Source organism: Pelodiscus sinensis, chromosome 3 (genome assembly GCF_052426305.1).
Source record: "Pelodiscus sinensis isolate ZL-2025 chromosome 3, ASM5242630v1, whole genome shotgun sequence".
Taxonomy (NCBI): Eukaryota; Metazoa; Chordata; order Testudines; family Trionychidae; genus Pelodiscus; species Pelodiscus sinensis.
In genome coordinates, this window is record NC_143054.1 from 70,176,853 (window position 1) to 70,198,304 (window position 21,452).

At 39.9% G+C, this 21,452-nt stretch overlaps 1 protein-coding gene across 1 annotated transcript in view; it reads left to right on the forward strand.

Annotated features, from left to right (window-relative positions):
• Positions 1–9,493, forward strand: part of FUT9 (fucosyltransferase 9) — a 44,235-nt gene extending 34,742 nt beyond the window's left edge. The window contains exon 2 of the mRNA XM_089777192.1: positions 705–9,493. Within this exon, the coding sequence (XP_089633318.1) occupies positions 713–1,792 (1,080 nt within the window). The 5' untranslated portion in view covers positions 705–712 and the 3' untranslated portion in view covers positions 1,793–9,493. The remainder of the gene's footprint in view (positions 1–704) is intronic.
• Positions 9,494–21,452: the final 11,959 nt, after the last annotated feature.

The following is a 21,452-nucleotide window of genomic DNA, read 5'->3' on the forward strand; positions in this document are numbered from 1 at the left end:
GATTTGAATTTCCTGGGCTTCATTTGCATATTGCCGGGCGCTGCCATTTTTAAATGTCCGCTAATTCGGACTCCGTGCCCGCGGCTACACGCGGCACGAACTAGGTAGTTCAGATTAGGCTTCCTATTCCGAACTACTGTTACTCCTCGTGGAACGAGGTGTACCGGTAGTTCGGAATAGGAAGCCTAATCCGAACTACCTAGTTCGTGCCGCGTGTAGCCGCGGACACAGAGTCCGAACTAGCGGACATTTAAAAATGGCGGCGCCCGGCAATATGCAAATGAAGCCCGGGAAATTCAAATCCCGGGCTTCATTTGCAACTCTGGTTGCCTACATTAACCACCCTAGTTCGAACTAGGGTGGTAGTGTAGACATACCCTGTCTGTCTGCTCTTCCTGTACTGAGACCACCGTCTCAGCCTATTCTCTCTATGCTGAACCTGCTAAAAAGGCATACAGTTGGCAGAGTAAATTATAATGATGTAGCGATATAAATGAGTTTTCAAAATGCAAAGGAAAAATATGTGGGGTACCATTGTTGTCATGTGTGGGTATTTCCTTTTCACTGATAATCCTTTGGAAGTCTGTAGGTAAATCTACACAGTTTTATCGTCTTGTGATATGTAAAATGCTATTCATTTTGATGTGTGATTTGCTTTAATAGAACACTTGTACCTAATTAACACCTGTTTTTTTTATTTTCAGAACAAATTATGACATCAACATCCAAAGGAATTTTCCGGCCATTTTTAATTATCTTCATTGTGCTGGGTTGTTTCATGGCATTTTTGCTTATTTACATCAAACCAACAAACAGCTGGATCGCTGGTCCCATAGAATCAGCCAGCTCCGTTCTGAAAATGAAGAACTTCTTTTCTACCAAAAGCGATTATTTTAATGAAACAACGGTACTGATCTGGGTTTGGCCATTTGGTCAGACATTTGAGCTTACATCCTGTCAAACAATGTTCAACATCCAGGGGTGCCATCTAACTATTGACCGCTCGCTATATAACCGATCTCATGCCGTCCTTATTCACCACAGAGATATCAGCTGGGATCTCACTAATTTACCTCAGCAAGCTAGGCCGCCATTTCAGAAGTGGATTTGGATGAACTTGGAGTCTCCAACTCACACGCCACAAAAAAGTGGCATTGAACACCTGTTCAACCTGACCCTGACTTATCGGCGTGATTCAGATATTCAAGTGCCTTATGGCTTCATGAAGGTTAGCACAAGCCCCTTTACCTTTGAAGTGCCGAGCAAAGAGAAATTAGTGTGTTGGGTCGTAAGTAACTGGAACCCCGAGCATGCTCGAGTAAAGTACTATAATGAGCTAAGCAAATATACCGAAATCCATACCTATGGGCAAGCATTTGGAGACTATGTGAATGATAAAAACTTGATTCCAACTATCTCTACTTGTAAATTTTACCTGTCCTTTGAAAACTCAATTCACAAAGATTATATTACTGAAAAACTTTACAATGCTTTTTTGGCTGGATCTGTACCAGTTGTATTGGGCCCATCCAGAGAAAACTATGAGAATTATATTCCAGCAGATTCTTTCATTCATGTGGAAGATTTCCTTTCACCAAGAGAGTTAGCTGAGTATCTTCTGATGCTTGACAAAAATAATAAGATGTACCTTAGTTACTTTAACTGGAGGAAGGACTTCTCAGTGCATCTTCCTCGGTTTTGGGAATCACATGCATGCCTTGCTTGTGACCATGTAAAGAGACACCAGGAGTACAGGTCCATTGGAAATTTAGAAAAATGGTTTTGGAATTAAACTTTTTAACTTTTTGTGCACTTTTTCAAAGACACTGACATAATCTGTAGTTCCAGTGGAAGTGAGAAGAAAGGAGAAAAAAAATCTGTGTTTTATGTCACAGTTTATCAGTATCTTATTTATGTTTGTCAGAGATTTTAAAAACTCAACATCAGCGGTCATCTATACTCAGTTTTAAATTATACTGTATATAGGTAATTATGTGCACTGAAGAATGATTTATTGTTTACTTTAATTTTTTTTCAAGGGTTTTTTCACACTTTCAGTAGAATGTATGTCTCAGTCTTACACATGATGTAGTGATTTTTAATATGGTGTTTTTAAAACTTAGATTAGCTATTTAACCTGCTCAGAAAATGAAGACACAGATTTTATCATAGAGAATTTTAATGAAATAGTCTACTGGTTTAGTTTGCAATTTGTGTAATATTTCAAAAGACAATGTTTGTCATGTTTTAATTTCTGCCCTCTTAAATTCTAACAACAGTGTAGAATTGAATACACTGCATTAATTCATGTGGTACCTGTTTATAAGGTATGTGGATTTAGAAAAATATAAATAAGCTTTAAAAAGTTATCCCAATAGAAGAGAGCCTTTGATTTCTAAATAGAAAAAATGTATTCCTCTTATGGTTAGTTGCCCGAAGATACCTTGGAAATATATGGATTTGCTCTAGTCTTCTTAAAATAGAATATTGAAGAATTGAGAAAAATTAATAGTAATGTTTGAAGGTAAAATTTGAAACCCTGATTGGCCAACTGTTTAAGTACATACTTAACTTTAACTTAAGCATGTGCTTACTTGAATCAGGGTTACAAGTAATGTTACTTTAAATACAGTTAAATACATTTCAATACAGGTTGGACTTCTATAATCCAGACTTCCCTCCTCTGGCAACATCCATGGTCCAGCAACTGAGGGTTCACCGGGGCTAGAGCGCTCACAGGGAAACACTGGGAGCCCTGCACTCAGCAACACCTCCCCCACCTTCTCAGAGCTACTGAAGCACCACAAATCACTCATTTGCAGTGTTCAAGATCAAGGAGGGTGGAGAAGCTGCAGAGACAGGAAGGAGGGCGGGCTACTCTGCGGAACAGCAGCGGGGCAGCACTGACCTCCCCTGATTCGGGACTGGTAGGCTCCTAAGGGTGCTGGACCAAAGAGGTTCAACCTGTATACTTATTTGATCACACTCATCTTTATAACTAGATGCTCAGCTCTTTTTTTTCTTTCTTTCATAAGACTTTCCTATTCGTGGCCAGTGGTGCTTACAGCCTTTTTCCAAAATTCATGATTGTACTTCAGGCTATCATGCAGGTTGGTCTCTATGATCTATGTTCCAAACCTTTAATCTCCTTCTTGATTGTTTTCTATCCACAATCACTGCAAGAGATATCATACAGATCTAGTACAATCTCCACTGCATATGCCTATTGTTCAAAAAAAAATTGGGAAGATTTGGCACTTTTTTATATTTCTGAATATTTGTGAATTATTCACCCAATTCTATAAAGGGCTGTTGAACTTTGATTGAACTTTAATTACAGCTGGATAGCATCATGAAGTGGGTGTATGATGTGAACAAATATTGGTTAAATATTGAATTAGAAAATATAGTGAAATTAATCATATACATTAGATTAGTACTATTCAACCATAGATTCATGGAGGTTCCATCAATGGCTACTGGCCAGGATGGGTAGGAATGGTATCCCTAGCCTCTGTTTCTCCAGAGTTCAGAGACGGGAGGGATCACGTGAGGGTTATCTGTTGTATCCCCTCCTTCTGGGGCATCTGGCATTGGCCACTGTCAGCAGACAGGATACTGGGCTGGATGGACCATTGGTCTGACCCAGTATGGCTGTTCTTAACCAGCTCTAGTTAGAACAAAGGCTCAATTTGGTGTTAGGATGGCTTTTCCTGTTTTGAAAGTATGTAACGTGAAAACTATTTTAAAACTCTACCCATCAGAACAAATGATATGACCAAGATTTGAATATAAATATGTTCATAGCATTATGTGTGCTCTCATAGCAAATTCTGAAATGCAATTTTGTCATTATGGGCTTTTAATGTGTCTGTTAGTATGTGCATTATTTGGATTCATTGTGCTATAACCTCAGCAACAAAGATTAACCCCTCCCCCCAATACTATAGATAACTATAGATGTGGTGGTTTAATAATGTATACTGTATGTATTTTGTGGTAAGAAAAAGCCACTGTACATAGTTCTTGATGGCAACATGTGCTTATCACCCACAGCTCCCACTGACTTGTAGGCAACTCTCTGAATCAAGCCCCTTTATTTTGGTGATCCGAATCAGATTTGAACGTGTACATCCTTTTCTGAATATACTAACTGAATAAGATATAATGTAGTATAAGCACCTGAAAAGAAATAGTTATTGAGGGAAAATTTGAGGGAAAATATTCAAGGCCCAGGTTCTTAACTGGTGTAGATCAGCATAGTTGCATTGACAGCTAGAGATTGCAGATCTGGTCCAAAGTTAACATCCTTAAATGAAAGTAAATCAAAGGCAGAAATTTTGGACTATGCCTAAACAAAATGGCAGCACATCCCTTAAGATTTAGTTTAATCTAAAGAATATTTATTCAGCAGCTGAAATAAAGCAAGAAGAAGGAAGCCAGTATTTAGAAAAGGAAGAAAATACTAACCCTTATATTAGGAAAAAGTACAGCTTGAATAATATTTAAGGCTCTGATGCAGTAAAGCACTTAAGGGTGCATTTAGTTATAAGAGAAAGTATAAGTGCTTTGCTGGAGTGGGGCCTCTCCCAGAAGTTGATGGTAAACATGGGGTGAATGATATGAATGGTGTTAAAGAACTGTAGATTTAAGAACATGATACGGAACCCTGAATGAATGTATTATAGAACTATGGACTAGACTTGATTTTTATGTAAGAGTTCAAACATTTCTTTAATGATTGAAACATTTAATTGCATCCATTTTTTGCTAAGTCTTAAAAGTTTTACTTACAGCATACTGTGAATCTCCTAAATTCACCAGCACTTCAGAATGAAATATAAAGGGACAGTTCATGATGTGCATTAATCTGATAGAATGAAATTCAATCTTTGAAAAAAGTTACTATCTAAAAAAGAGAACTCACCCTTGTGTAAAATATACGGGTGGTATTTCTATATTGTGTACAGTTTACTATTAAAAGGTAAAATCCAGAATGCTTTCTCATCTTTTTTTTCCCTTCAGGAAGCAAGTCAATTCACAGAATTTTAAAGTGCCATATTGTTTTGAAGTAATCTGTGACCTGATCCAGCTGATTCTGAAGTTTGAGAGTCTTTGTATCGACTGGTTCAGTGCCTTGGTGAACTGTACATAGTTTTTCTTTCAGCTAAGTTAAGCTGTCTTGCATGTTAAAAGCCATTACATCAACTCAAAAGTAGTCCCGGGTTTTAAGATTCAGCTGATGTACTTGTCATATTAATAACAAGAAGCCATAATGATGAGACAAGAAGGTAGATGGTTTGTTGCGACAGAAACCATTCGGCACCCACCTTGCAAGGCACATAGCCATATGCTTAACTTTAAGCATGTGAATATTGCCATCACTCAGAGTTGGATCCAGATCAGTGGGACTATTCTGATGCTTAAAGTTAAGAATGTGTTGAAGTGTTTTGCTGAATCAGGACCTAAATTGGTATCATCTGTGCAATTTAATGCAATCATTCACGTTCAGATTAGGTTTCAACCAGTAAGTGTTAGAAAATCAGAGAGAAACCTAACCAAGACCTAAATGAGGTTAGGTCTACACTACAAAGAAAAGTTGGAAAAAAATACGCAAAATTGTGGTTCGCAATGTACTTATTTTTTTCTGCTTTTTTTCCCTAAAGAGTCTTTTCTGAAATTTGGCCCATCTGCACAGGGCCAAATTTTGGAAAAACCTCCTCTTTCAACACATTCCTTCTTCCTCATACAACGAGGATTACAGGGATGGCAAAAGAATGCATCCGCTTTTTCGGAAATTGTTCCGCAAAAAGCAGATGTGTTCTTTGGATGCGGCATAGTTTAGGTATCCTCGAAAAGCTCTGCAGTCTAGACATAGCTTGAGCCAAAAATTACATATAAGTCTTTAAAAAGTGACTCTATCCTAATACATTGCCAACTCTGCTGAAAGGTGAGACTGGGGCTTTGTCCCCACTTAAGTGCAACTTCTGCAGTGGTTTAAAGTGAAAGTGTGGCTATGGCAGGAGCATAGCGCTCTATGTAAACTACCTCCACAAGATTCAGAGGGGTAGCTGTGTTAGTCTGTAACAAAAAACTTTGAAAACAGCAAGTAGTCCTGCAGCACCTTAGAGACTAACAAAAATGTAGATGGTATCATGAGCTTTTGTGAGCACAGACCACTTCTTCAGACTTCTATAAGGGCAGTAGCTAACAGCATGGGGAGCCTGTTTATTTTAGTGCTTTGCAGTGTTGCAATTTGTTGCACTCAGGGAGAGAGATGCTTTTTCACACCCCTGAGCCAGAAAGTTGCAGCGCAGTAAAGTGGCAGTGTAGACTTAGCCTGGGACATAAAGGAACCAGACAACTCAGAAAGAACACAAAGGAGCATGCAGTTTCCCTACTCTCACACCTTAAATCATGGGGAAATAGATCACCATTTAACTCTAAAGAGATAGTTTCAGGCAAGAGGATTGAGCAAACAGGAAGGAGGGTCTCAGGCTAGAAAAGCCCAGCCCCATACTCTTCTGAGGGTTTAAAATGCTTGAAAGCTTAATAGTTTTACAGACCTTGACTCTTACCTTATCAAAATGCTCTACAATAGGTTCAGGGGCTTCTGTTACACTGCAGACCATCAACTCTTTGAGTCAGGCACTGTCTATAGCAGTCTATGTATTGTATGCTGCTGTGCACATTATTGCTATTTAACAAGTAGCTGGTCCTATTTCACAATTACAACCATAGAGTTTGTTAACATAGCTTCCTGATGACCTAATAATTTTACCTCAGGAAAAGTACCAAGTTGTGCTAATGAGAGTTCTGGTCACAAAGAGATCTCAAAATCAGGCACAATTGATTTGCTTGGTGGCAGGAGGCTTTTTGCTCTGTCCATTAAAAATAATTGCATATATAATTGTATGCAGTTTGGTGTTATTGTTTTAAATAAGATCTTGCCCAAATGCATGTGGTGGCTATGAGTCTTGATCACCAGGGGTGCTGCACTAATTTGCTTAGTTCTTTCCCTTTGTGCTCATTCCTGGCAGTGGAAAAAAAATTGATGAATTGGTCTCTTTTCTGTTTCTTTTGAATGTACGTTGTCAAGAATTCTCATGTGGAGGAAATTTCTTTTGGTCACTTGTTTTTCAAGGGATTGGCTAACCAGGTTATTTTTAAAAAGCAATGTTTTCTCCTCTTATTGAATTACTGCTATCAGAAACACTCTATCCTTTGAGAAGATTTATAGAATTCTCTGCCTGCTAAGTTACCATACCAAAGGGCCAGAGTTAGACTGGCAGCACATGGTAGGATGTGTGTCAATAAACCAAAACTATTTAATAATGTACATTTTCTTTTAATTAACAATAATAACAAATTTTCATGACCATTTTCTGGATCTTTTTCTTTCTTTCCTTCTTTCTTTGTTGCTCACATTTTTCTTTATTCCTCATAACATGAAAATTCGGCTTCAAATCAGGTTTAGCACTTTGTAAAAACTTGTCAACAAATTAAAATGAGCTAAGGAGCATACTTGTGCTGCTAGTGCATCTGCTCTAGCCATTGTTGTATTCAGTCCCACTAGCACTGTTTGACATCTCAGCCTGAATAGGATAGTCTAAGAGTTAAATCATGTGCTGATTAAAGCTAATGAAAATTCTGTCATTGACTTCTAAGAGGTTGGGATCAGAAATATTTCTTCCTAATGTCATGACTGGTGACAGCCAATTCTGTTCTCATGGAAAAATGCATATGCAGAAGGCATCACTACTGATGCCTTGGCTTTCAAATAATAGCAGCATTTTTGGGGTGGTGGATCTTGACTTTTGCAAATGAAAACTTTTACTTACAAGCAATGTTCATTACTCTAAAGCATTGCTTCCGAGAAACTAGTCAAAAAATGTTATAATTAGTATTTTCTATTTAACAATGCTGTAGAAAACAAAAGGGAGTTTTTCAATTGAATAATGGAGTTTTTGATTTGTTGGTGATTCTGAAAAATTGAAAAAAAATAGTTTCAGGTTACACCAAAAATTAAATTTTTCAGCAAATAACAAAGCTGAAAAAAATTATGTAGCATTGAATAAAACATGTCATTTAAATGTTAAGTATTTAACTTTTTTTTTTTAATTTTAAAATAACATTGAAGGAAATGTTGAAACAAAAAGCCCTTTTGAGCCCCAAAAAATGAAACTTTTAATTTAAAATGTTAAAACAAAATATTATTTTTTTTTATTTTTTGTTTGTTTTACATATAGATAATATGATGATATCAACATGAATTCACAAAACATTTCAGTGTTGCTGAATCTGCATGTTTAGTCTGAAAAATCTTGTTCAACTCTAATTTTCAAGGGCCCAGAGGTCAGTTAGACTCTCAGCTCTCAATTTTGAAAGACACTGGAAGTTACTTGGTTAGCTGCCCTTTATACTTTTAAAAGTCTCCGCCATAGATATCATGTCATAAGTATCCTAAAAAATTGTATTTCTGGTGCTTCATTTTCAAATCATGTTCCTAAATGACTTGCTCATTCACTTCTTTTAAATGCTGTCTTTTGGACATTTCTAGACTTCCTATCTTATAATGAGCTGTCAATCTTCTCCCCTTCATCAATGTGCAAAACATTACTTAGTGGGATGCTTTATCAGTCCAGTCAGTGAGAACACTCACCAGATCCTTCCAACAAGCAGTTTCTTTCTTTCATTTCCCTGTCACTACAGCTCATATGCCATATGGCATCCCCATTCCTAAGAGACCAAGGGTTGCCAGTTCTTTGAATGCCCTTGTCATCTGAGAGGATCACATCACAATGAACAAGCAGCTTGGGTGAGGTACGCTTGAATTTAAGGATGATATTGCTAGGGACACTTTTTTTAAAGAACATGAGACACGTGAGCACTGTGCTGATGGACATGAATTCCTGGTTTTCAGGCTAAGTATATAATGTGTGAAGAGAATACATAGAACTGGTGTTTAATACATAGTGAAAAGTTAGTCAGTGTCAGTGAGTACAAGCACTGGTTTCCAAAAACAGTTCTTTAGAAAAAGTAAGTATGAAATTCCCTCCCACCTCTTCCTTTACTCAGAGCAGGTGGCTCATGTGTGAAGGGTAGATTGATGAGCATCAGTTAAGGAATTAAATGTTGCCAATTATTAGCTAATAATCCTTGTATTGTCATGTTGTGGCTGTTGTTGGATTAAAAGACAAAGCATCATAATGCTTCATTTTTGGGATGTGGGAAGTGAACTGTGTCACATTTCCACTAATGAATATTTCATTTTTGACATAGCCAACTCTGATTCTAGCTTAATTCACAAATTGTGACTTCACTGAAGGCACTCCTGATTTAGGTCCCTATCTAGCAAAGCACTGTGGATTCCATTCAGCAGAAAACCGAAGTACATGCTTAAGTCCAGTTGACTTCAAAATAGACTTAACTATGTGCTTCAGAAGTAAGTGTATTCTTAAGTGCTGAATTGGGGCCCTCTACCATGTGTGTAATTGACCACATACTCATGTGCTTTGCCAGAGCAAGATCTTATCCCATCACTGATGGTTTGTTAAGGCTAACAGTCATGGCTGTGTTTTAATATGACTGATTTGAAATAAGAGTTTTGGTAGAATGGAGAAGAGGTAAGTTTCACAGAAAGTAGTTATTTCTGCAGTATCTTTCATGCCTTACGTAGCCAAATCTCCTGTTGACTCCATTGGGAGTTTTACCTAAGTAGGGAATTCAGGACTGTATGACTTTTGTTTGACTGTTACCCATAAATAGCCTTCCGATGTGCTATTTGTGTATTCTAAAATTGGAACAAACAATTCCAGAGCTAATTCCTTTTTCTAACTTTAGAAAAATAAGCATGGAAATGAAGTTTGTTAGATACATTTATAAAAGCTATAAAATGCTTGTAAATTGATTAAATGAATACATTTAGTGATGGTTTGAGTTTATGGCATAATTGCCACTGAGTGAGGCATGTTAAAGTATTTTAACTTGATTGGAAATATTGGAACCACATCAGGAAGGTCTTACCTTACCTTTATTAATTGTGGTAATGTGGAAAAGTCAGATGACACAGTTTAAGAAAAAATTGCTGCAACAATATAAACACCTAGTATTATGTTATGCCTGCTCATTTGTTTTGATAACTAGACATTTTACTGCAATTATATTACAGTTATTCATGTGCAAGGGCTGATAGTGGAAGCTCCAGCTGCCTAGGGCTGTCAGCAGGAGCCCTGGCATGGATAGGGCTGATAGAAGGACCCCTGCTGCCAGCAACAGAGCTAGCCATCAGCCATGTTGGCCATCTGGCAGACAGAATTGCAGTGGAAGCCTAATAATGTGGGATCCACAATCTCCGCATTATATGAAAGTAAGTGAGGGCTTAATCATTAGAGGTATCACACCTCAGTTTCTAATTATTTTATTCAGCGTGTAATGAACTGAAAAATCCTGCTTATGTTACTGTGTTCTTTGTGCAATTAACTCAAGCCAACAGTCTATATGCAATGGATGGGCTAGGGAATTGGTAATGTGGTTCAGAGCTTTGCATCTCTAAGTTACTGGTTTGAATTCAGGCCACATTGTTGCTCAAAGTTGGTAGACAACCTCCAGTACATTATAGGATGATCTCACTCCAGTTCCTACTGCACTGATGGCCATATCACAACAGTCTTCATATAAATAGCACCATTTGTCATTTCATCTGAGAAACCAACGCCTGAATGGAGACTCCTCTAGAGCATTTTCTCCAGATCAGAACACAGAGTCTTTAGAAAGACAGTGTAGTTTGCTTTGCTTCTACCTGTGATCGTTTTATGATTAAAAAGAGCATTTCAGTCTCCAGTGTAGCCAATCCAGTATTAGTATTTATAAAGTATGGTGCTAGTCTACATAAATTAGATGTCCATAATTATTTGAATTATTCATTATCTTTCTAATATTTCTAAATAATTAATATGTTTACAATTTGTTTGTTGCCAGTTGGGAGTCAAATTATGTACTTGTTTCTCTTTCCATGAATCCAACACACTGGAAAGTGATTGGGGTGAAACCTTCTTCCCACTGAAATCAGTAGGAGTTTGGCCATTGATTTAAAGGAGCCCAGATTTCACTCCTGGCATTTAAGTTTAATCTCAGATACATGGGCATGCCTAATAGCATAATTTGAAAGATATATGGATTAGGCAGCACTTGCACATCTGAAGTGAGTATAAAGTTCTAAGGGTTTCTAGAGATCATGTCCAACCAATCATGGTAGCAATCCATGTTGGGACAACATGCTGTATAGTCACTTTCCTCTGATACGGGATAAAATCAGCAGTCAGACATGGTCTATTCTATATTGCTGCATGAATAAATTACCCTACCATCTACAATTTTTTTGTACAGCTATGTTTTATCATACAAGAGTTACAGACAGGGAAAGGAAACATGGAAAGCTTAATTCTTTTGGAGTGATTTAATGGCTTAAAGATCCCGCAAAAATAGTGACAGCAACGAAGTGAGATGTTTTCTGTGTAAACCAAGGTCCCAATGTGCCAAACTGTTGCCAGGGAATGAGTAGAAGGGTTAAAAATTCAGAAGTTTTTAATAGGATTTGCAAACCCTTGTGTGAACACATAGTATTTTGCACTATTTTATAGATATGTATAAAATGTACAGTTTGTAAAATAATATTTTTCTGATCTAAGGATGTCATCGCATTATGGTTCTGACTGTATCAATGTAAGCTGTGAAATTTGATGTACTATCATGACATTGCCCAGCGAGGGTCACTCTTAGCATATAGATTAATCACCTGAAGTTTTATATAAACCATATACAGAAATCAGAAATCACTTTTATACTTGTTTTGTACATTTTCCATGTTTACAATAACACAGCTGTTTCTTTATATCAAACATCAATTTTGCTTTAAAATGCTTTTTTAATAGTCGTGCAAGTTTATTAAATAGGCCAAAAATCCAAAACAATTCATTTGCCAAACTACAGTGCAGTTAAAAATCTGTCTAATAAAAAATGATACTACGAGTACGTATGTCCAGTTCTTTACCAGCATAATGATGGGAATGTTACAATTATAAAGTAAAATGGTTGAAATTTATGAACTCAATCCTGTTATCTTTTTATGTGTCTTGGAGAATCCACCACTATGTGCCATAGTTGAATGTCCCAAATATTCAACAATTTGCAAAACGTGTCATAGGATTGCCCTCCAAAATATTATTGACAAGAATTATGAGAAATAACCTACCATTATTTATGTGAGTTAAAGGTCTAATCCTGCATTGGGACATATCAGCATGGAACTCTGCACCCATGCTGATGGTGTGCCACGCCAGGGAAGATAATAGGACTCTACATTAGTACAGTAGATGCAAGACTGGAGCCAAACTCCAGTTCTTCATTTGCCCCAAAGGGCGCATCTTAAATAGCGGTAGACATTGGGATTTTACCAGATCATATCTTTTTCTTTCCCTCAGACTATCATATTGAAATTACTATGAAAAATGTGGAGGCTTATCCACTGATGGTTTTTCAGTATTGCTTTTAATTTGCTGTATTGTTATAATTTTCTTCTGATTATCTGTAATTATGTTTATAATTTTATACACCATTTGACTGCAATCTGAAGAGATCTGCTCTATGAAACTACAAGCAACTGTAACCATATCAGGACATTGTCATTATGTGAAATCAGTCTCTTGAAAGTTTGTTTTCTACGTGGTTAATAAGTAGCTCACTGACTTATTTATTTAACACTGGAATCTCCCAAAAGGATAAACACTGGATATGTAAATAATAGTGCTCTCCATATGCCTAACAAATTATTGTAATAGGTATATTAAAAATAAAAAGAAACAATGTAAGTGTAATATAGTTCTGGTTTGTTTTGGATGTCTGATGTCTTTGTTTTTATTCTCATAACATTTCTCCTCAAGGGCCTAATCCAAAGACCATTGAAACCAAAGGGAGTTTTTTCACTGACTCCAATGAACTTTGGATCAAGTCCCATAAACACAAATTCTCTTATTCTGTTGTTTGTCTAACCATTATGGCTACATCTCCCCTACAAGGTTTTTGCACAAAAACTGCCATTTTTGCGCAAAAATCAGCAGAGCATCCACACCTCAAGCACATTTTTGCACAAGTAAATTGGTAGAACAGAGGGCTTCTGCCAGTAGAGTTACTCCTCTCCCCATGAGGAATAACTCCTTTTATTGCTTCAGCTCTTGCGCAAAAAGGCAAGTATGGACGCTCTAGGAGTATTGTGCAAGAAACCCCTATCAGCAAAGGTACAGGTGCTCAGATGGCCATTCTGTGAATGGCCATCAGAGTTTTCTTGCGCAAGAGTGTCCATGCAGTGTGGACGCTCTCTTGCATAAAAGCACATCACTTTTGTGATGCGCTTTGAGGTCAGGACTCACTTTTGCACAAGAAGTTTTTTCGGAAGATCTCTTCTGCAAAAGGCTTCTTACGCAAAAACCCTGCAGTGTAGACAAAGCCTATGGGTACAATTTTCAAAAGCAGTCAGCATTGATCTAACCTGTTCTTCATTTCAGTGGAAGAAGGCTTTATCTAATACTGAGAACCAGACGTACCAACTCTGGCAAAAAGTAGTGAGTTCTCAGGTCCTTCTGGCAGGCTCCTCCCTCCCCCTTGGGGCAAATCTTCCCTCCTTTCCAGTGCCTCCTGCCCAATGTGAATCAGCTGGACACTGAGAGAGGGAGCAAGGGCAGAACACACTCAGCCGTTTTGCTGGATGGGGAAGGAGAGGAACTGCGGTAAGGCAAGAGAATTCAGAAGTAAGCAGAGTCCTGAATCTATAACCCAAAGGCTGTGTCTAGGCTGCATCCCTTTTCCGTAAAAGGGATGCAAATTAGAAACATTGCAATTGCAAATGAAGTGGGAATTTAAATCCCCCTGCTTCATTTGCATAAACATGGCTGCCGCTTTTTTCTGGCTCGGAGCTTTGCTGGAAAAAAGCGCCAGTCTAGACGGGGATCTTTCGGAAAATAAAGCCTTTTCCGAAAGATCCGTTATTCCTCTTAAAATAAAGCTCCGAGCCGGAAAAAAGTGGTAGCCATGTTTATGCAAATGAATCAGGGAGGATTTAAATCCCCGCTTCATTTGCAATTGCGATATGTCTAATGTACGGAAAAGGGATGCAGTCTAGACACAGCCAAAGAGAAACTACTCCAAGTTATTGGCTACATGGTAGGAGCACTGTAACCATGCACTGAATCCTATTAAATTCCTGATGTATGTTAGGAGGTGGATGGATAACGTCCTTCCCTAGCATTAATAAGTTTTGGCCTACTGCATACATTCATCTCTGCATCTGTTGGTCATACACCTGTGTGTCCTGATCAACTTCCAGACAAAGGAAGAGGAAGAATGTTCTCCTCAGAATGTCATCAGAATTTCCAGTATGAAGATTGAGATGTAGACTAGCGTGTGAAACTATTTGAACATGTGCATTACTTTTCTGAACGTGCTTTGCACCCATCATTTGAAAAATCAGGTCTCCTTATGAGCGTTCTGGTTGGACACCCAAAATCATTAGTCACCTCTGAAAATACAGCCGTAAGTTATATTGAGAGTTCCTGGAGACTTTAACTGGTACTCAGAGAATGAAATGTTTGTATAATTTAATGTACAAACTTGCTTTTTTGATTGCTTGATTTACTTTACAGATAATCAACATTCATATTACTTAAAGGATCTTTATATAGATATGCAAAAAAATTGCTCCCTCCAGGAGCAATTGGCAAAATATAATGGAGCCAAATGCTACTTTCAATTACATCAGTGTGAATTTGAAATAACCTTCACTGAGTAAATGAGGTTAATCCATGTGACACATATTCTAGATAACTCAAGACAAAATGGATTCTGTTCAAGGAACTAGAAAGTAGGCGGGAGGACTGAAGGAGCCTTCAGCTCACAGATGTCTTTCCAGGCTCCAGGCAAAATTGCAGTCCCTGTGCTCTCCTAACATAGAGGAGGTTGTGCTTCTGATATGTATCTATAATTATGTGTCAAACAAATATATTGCAGTGTAATCAATTTAATGCATGCATTGTTTAAATCCAGATTGGCTATTTTACCCTTACAAGAAATCAGCATACAAAGCCCAGTCCTGGATTTGGTTCCCAAGTGCAGAACAGCTGTTACTTAGAAATTCAACCAGATATTACTCAGAACAAAAACATTAAGAAAAACATTTAGGACAGGATTCACTAAGGTATTTAGGAACCTAACTCCCATTGAAATCAATGGATGTTACATCTCTAAACACCTTTGTGACCCCTACTCCTGCTTACTATTATTAATTGAAAGTAAGCAACTGTTGTTAGAAGATAAATATTTGAATTCAGTACACACCAGCTTTTCGTTCCTGCATTACTACTATTACCAGCTCGGTCACACAGATAGTGAATTCTGAATTGTAGCTTCCCTTGCCAAAGCACATTTCATGCTGTATGTTTGAAAAATTCTTTTATCGTCTCTTTGATTTGAAAAACATCCGCTTTCCCACAAGCTCTGGCACTTACTATTGTTACTCAGAATCTCTTAGAAAAATTAGCGCACCAAAGCCTTAATCTTTGCAGAGAATTTCCACTCTGAGCATGTCATTTGTGCATTACAATTTTGCTGATTTTCAGGATAGTCACCATTTTCAGATAAACATACTATATAGCCACACCAAAAAAAACCTCAGTTTTTAGGGGTGAAATATATATTTACTAAATGTGGGACATGCTTCAAGAGATTGTCTTTTTAGCAAAAATACATCCACGTGTGCACTATTAAAATAACACTTGGCCCTTTCAACCAAGGATCTCAAAACATTAGTGATTTAAGCCCTGATCCTGCAAACACTTAACTTGGATCATATGAATGGTCAAGCTGCATCAGTGGGAACATTCCCATGCTGAAATTAAGTATATGTGTAAATATTTGCATGATCAGAGCTTTATCCTTCAATTCACTTCAGTTTGTATTTTTCTACTTTGTCCAAAGTACGGAGAGATTATATGAATTACCTCTTGTTACATGGCAGAACCAGCAGCAGAACCCAGATGTCTTGTCGATCCTTTACTAGGGAACGATAAACCAGCTCTGGTCTGCAAAGACTGTAGACCATGGGTTCCCAAAGTTTTTGACATGGGGACCAGTAAATTTTTTTGAGGACCGGTAATGTCCATTTGCATATTCATTAATCAAATTATGAATATTCAAAAAAGTTGTTTCTGGTCCTCCCAAAACCCCCAGTACCAGCTTTAGCAAAGCTTTTGATATGGTCACCCACAATATTGGATAAATGGACTGTAAGACAGACAGAAAGCTGGTTAGACCAAGGTTTCCCAAACTTTTTACTTAAGTTGGAATCCTTTTTTTTTTCAGTACTGCTTTTTGCAGCCCAAAAATATAAACATATGTTTCTCACACTGACAGACATATAACATGTCTGGTATTTTCTCATTAGGTAAGTTTTATTATTACGAGATGTAAAAGTTTGTAGTTTCGAACTGCTTGGCTGGTAAATGTGCTCAGGCTGCATGAGTGTGTCTACCAGCCAGCCAGTTCGTAACTACTCGAGGGGTGTGTGTGTGTGGGGGGGAGGCAATAGAATCCCCGGGCCGGACTAACTCATGCTTTGTGGAGAGGAAGAGGGAAGAGGGACAGCGCCCCGAGATCTACATATGGTCAGATCAGTCCCACTCCCTGCAGGCCGGTTCATTCCTCCCCCTACTCCCCCTGCTGTGCCTCTGTCCAGCCCCACTTCCCCAACCCCCTCCCGGGCAGCCAGTTCTCCCCCGCTTCTCCCCCCCTCCCACATATTCCCCAGCCAGCTCCCTGCCCCCAACCTCGCGCCCCTCCCAGCAGCCCTGCTTCCACCGGCCCCCCAATCTCCCCAGCCCCAATTCCCCAGTCCAGCGAAATGCTGGCTTAGTGAGATTGCAGAATCTCCATCACTGGAGATATTTATGACCAGGTTAGACAGACACCGGTCAGGGATGAGCTAGGGCAACTCAACTTCGGAAGCCCCAGGGGCCACACTGATACTTACAGAACATGCTGAGGGACTCAACTTAAGTGTGGTTGCATATGCAAGCAAATATATAGAAGTAGCTTCTCTCACACTGACAGGCATGAACACAAAGATTAAGGCAAGACTACACAACACACAGGCCCCATTTAAGTCAGTTCTGCTGATATTAATAAAATTCAATATTTACCCGATTTTTACCTACGTGACAGCACTTTTCATGAGCAATGACAGTCCAAGAATTTAACTACTAAAACACATATCAACAGAAGATCATTACACTGACTACTTTTTTGTTTCCGCTCCCACTCGCTGGCCACGTGTTGATCCCCACATAAACCCAAACTGCACTGCGGGGCACAAACAAACTGGCCATGGGCAGCATATCAAGTTACTAATAAATATTTTATAAACCTTTACCTTTTCTCTCTGCTGCCATGTCTCCTCTCTTTGCTCCATCATCTCCCCTGGTGCCCCCCAACTCCTCACCTTCCTCTGCTGTCCTGACTCCTGCCCTTCTCACTGCCCTCAGCGATCTGCCCCCCTCCACCAGCCCTTCTCTCTCCCCTGTGCCTGCTCCTCCAGTAGCCCCACTCTGATCATGTGTGCTACCCCTCTTCTAACACCTCCCTCTACACACCTGCCCTGCCTCTCTCCTCTGGTGCTGGTCCCTCCCCTGCAGGTGTCTGCCCTTCTGCTTCACCCCAGAATCCCCTGACACCTGCACCTTCCCTTACCTCTGCATCCTTCTGGTGCCTCCCCCTTCCCTTACTGCCCCTGTTCCCTTTGCCCTCTTTTTCCCTGATACCCATCCCTTCACCACTCTCTGCCCCATTCCCCTCCTGCCCCTCACACATGACTTGCTCCATCCTGGCCTTCCTCGTGCCCACCCCTTCTTTCAAGCCTTCTCCAAGCACCTCCTCCTCCAGTCCCCAATGCCCTTCCCCTCTCCTCTCCTCTCCCAGCATCACCCTCCCACTGACACCTCCCCTCCTGCCCTTTCCATTGTCTGCACTTGGCCCCCTGGCATTTGTCTCTCTCCTGCACCCCTGTCTCTTGGTGTCTTCCCCTCCCCCCGCTCAAGCCCCTTCTCCTTCCATCCCTCCCCCTCTGCCACCCAAGCCCCCTGCCACCACCACCACCACCTCCTCTCCTCCCCCCGCCTCCGCCCAAGCCCAAGCCCCCCACTGCCGCCGCCTCTCCTCCCCTCCGCCGCCACCGCCGCCACACAAGCCCATTCCCTACCTTCTGCTTTCCACATTGCGGGGCCAGAGGCTGTGTTCAGGCCCTGGAGGCTGAACCTGGAGCCAGCGTAGCCCCGCCACATGCCTCCGAAGAGTTTTAAAACCCCGAGCCGTGACGTCACATCATGCACGGCAAGGAGGAGCCACACATGGCAGGGACGGTCCAGAGCCAAGGGGGATGCTTTGGGGGTGGGCTGGGAAGATGAGCAGGGGGGCCCGGGGCTCTGTCCAGGCAGAGCTGGGGGAGAGACCCAGCTCCACATATTGGTGGAGCAGGGCCCCCAGCTCTGTAACTTGCCAGCAATTCCGGGTTCAGGGGCATGGGGCCTGATTTGACCGAATCTGTCGAATTGGCCTAAAGCCAGCCTTGCTGGCAGCCACCAGGCACGCTGAGGCCCAGTATTTTTTTCCCGCGGCCCTGCATCAGGCCACGGCCCATAATTTGGGAAATGCTGCTGTAGACACGGGTTTAGTTTTAATCATTGTCCCCTGGAAGTCAAAGCACATGTTTAGGAGACTTTATGGTGCATGACGCTTTCTTGATGTCATAATTACATCTGCGAACTTCTTAGGCTATGTCTACTCAGCAGCATTATTTCGGAATAGCTGACCTTATTACGAAATAACAAAGAGTGTGTTTAGACTGAACGCCTTTATTTCAAAATAATGGCGAGCTGGAGGACTTCTTACTTCAACTTCTGTAACTCTCATTTTACGAGGAGTAAGGGAAGTTGAAGGAAGAGTGTTCGAGATTACGCAAAAATGAGGAGGTTAGTTAAACAGAAATTAAAAGGCACAGTGACGAGAGCCAAATCCCTGAAAGCTGCATGGAAACTTTTTAAAGACACCATAATAGAGGCCCAACTTAAATGTATACCCCAAATTAAAAAAAACATAGCAAGAGACCTAAAAAAGAGTCACCGTGGCTTAACCACCATGTAAAAGAAGCAGTGAGGCACAAAAAGGTATCTTTTAAGAAGTGGAAGTCCAATCCTAGTGAGATAAATAGAAAGGAACATAAACACTGTCAAATCAAGTGTAAACATGTAATAAGAAAAGCAAAAAAAGATTTTGAGGAACAGCTAGCCAAAAACTCAAAAAGAAATAACAAAATGTCTTTTAAGTACATTAGAAGCAGGAAGCCTGCTAAAAAGCCTGTGGGTCCCCTAGATGATCAAGCTATAAAAGGAGCAATCAAGGACGATAAAGCCATTGCGGAGAAACTAAATGATTTCTTTGCTTCAGTTTTCACGGCTGAGGACATTGGGGAGATTCCTGAATCTGCACTGTCCTTTGTGGGTGATGAATCTAAGGAACTGTCCCGGACTGAAGTGTCATTACAGGAGGTTTTGGAACAAATAGAAAAACTTAATGTTAACAAATCTCCGGGACCGGATGGCATTCATCCAAGGGTTCTAAAAGAACTTAAATGGGAAATTGCTGAGCTATTATCTGCGGTTTGTAACCTATCCTTTAAATCGGCTTCCGTACCTAATGACTGGAAGGTAGCCAACGTGACACCAATATTTAAAAAGGGCTCTAGAGGTGATCCTGGCAATTACAGACCAGTAAGTCTAACTTTAGTACCAGGCAAATTATTCGAAACAATAGTAAAGAATAAAATTGTGAAGCATGTAGAAGAACATAATTTGTTGGACAAAAGTCAACATGGTTTCTGTAAAGGGAAATCCTGTCTTACTAATCTGTTAGAGTTCTTTGAAGGGGTTATCAAACATGCAGACAAGGGGGATCCAGTAGATATAGTATACTTGGATTTTCAGAAAGCCTTTGAAAAGGTCCCTCACCAAAGGCTCTTGTGTAAATTACATGGCCATGGGATAAGAGGGAAGGTCCTTTCTTGGACTGAGAACTGGTTAAAAGACAGGAAACAAAGGGTAGGAATAAATGGTAAATTTTCAGATTGGAGAGGGGTAATTAGTGGTGTACCCCAAGGGTCAGTCCTGGGACCAATCCTTTTCAACTTATTCATAAATGATCTGGAGAAAGGGGTAAGCAGTGAGGTAGTAAAGTTTGCAGATGATACCAAACTGTTTAGGATAGTCAAGACAGAAGCAGACTGTGAGGGACTCCAAGAAGATCTCACCAAACTGAGTGATTGGGCAACAAAATGGCAAATGAAATTTAATGTGGATAAGTGTAAAGTAATGCACATTGGGAAAAATAACCCCAACTATACGTTCAGTATGATGGGGGCTAATTTGGCTACGACAAATCAGGAAAGAGATCTTGGAGTTATCGTGGACAGTTCTCTGAAAACTTCCACACAGAGTGCAGCGGCAGTCAAAAAGGCAAATAGGATGCTAGGAATTATTAGGAAAGGAATAGAAAATAAGACCCAGAATATCTTACTGCCCCTGTATAAAACTATGGTACGCCCACATCTTGAATACTGTGTACAAATGTGGTCTCACCTCAAAAAAGATATTTTGGCCTTGGAAAGGGTTCAGAAAAGGGCAACTAAAATGATTAGGGGTTTGGAACAGGTCCCATATGAGGAGAGGTTAAAGCGACTGGGACTTTTCAGTTTAGAAAAGAGGCGACTGAGGGGGGATATGATAGAGGTCTATAAAATCATGAGTGGTGTGGAGAGGGCTGATAAAGAAAAATTATTTATTAGTTCCCATAATAGAAGAACTAGAGGACACCAAATGAAATTAATGGGTAGCAGGTTTAAAACTAATAAAAGAAAGTTCTTCTTCACACAGCGTGTTGTCAACCTGTGGAACTCCTTGCCAGAGGAAGCTGTGAAGGCTAGGACTATAATAGAGTTTAAAGAGAAGCTGGATAAATTCATGGAGGTTAGGTCCATAAAAGGCTATTAGCCAGGGGATAAAATGGTGTCCTTGGCCTCTGTTTGTCAGAGGCTGGAGAGGTATGGCAGGAGACAAATTGCTTGATCATTGTCTTCGGTCCACCCTCTCTGGGGCACCTGGTGCTGGCCACTGTTGGTAGACAGGATACTGGGCTAGATGGACCTTTGGTCTGACCCAGTACGGCTGTTCTTATGTTCTTATGTTCTTATACTAATGGTCACCTTTGACATGAAGTTGAAAATACAGTGGACCACAACTTAATAGAAAGATAGTCTCAAGAATATTTCTCCCGAATTCCAATCATCGTCCCATTTGTAA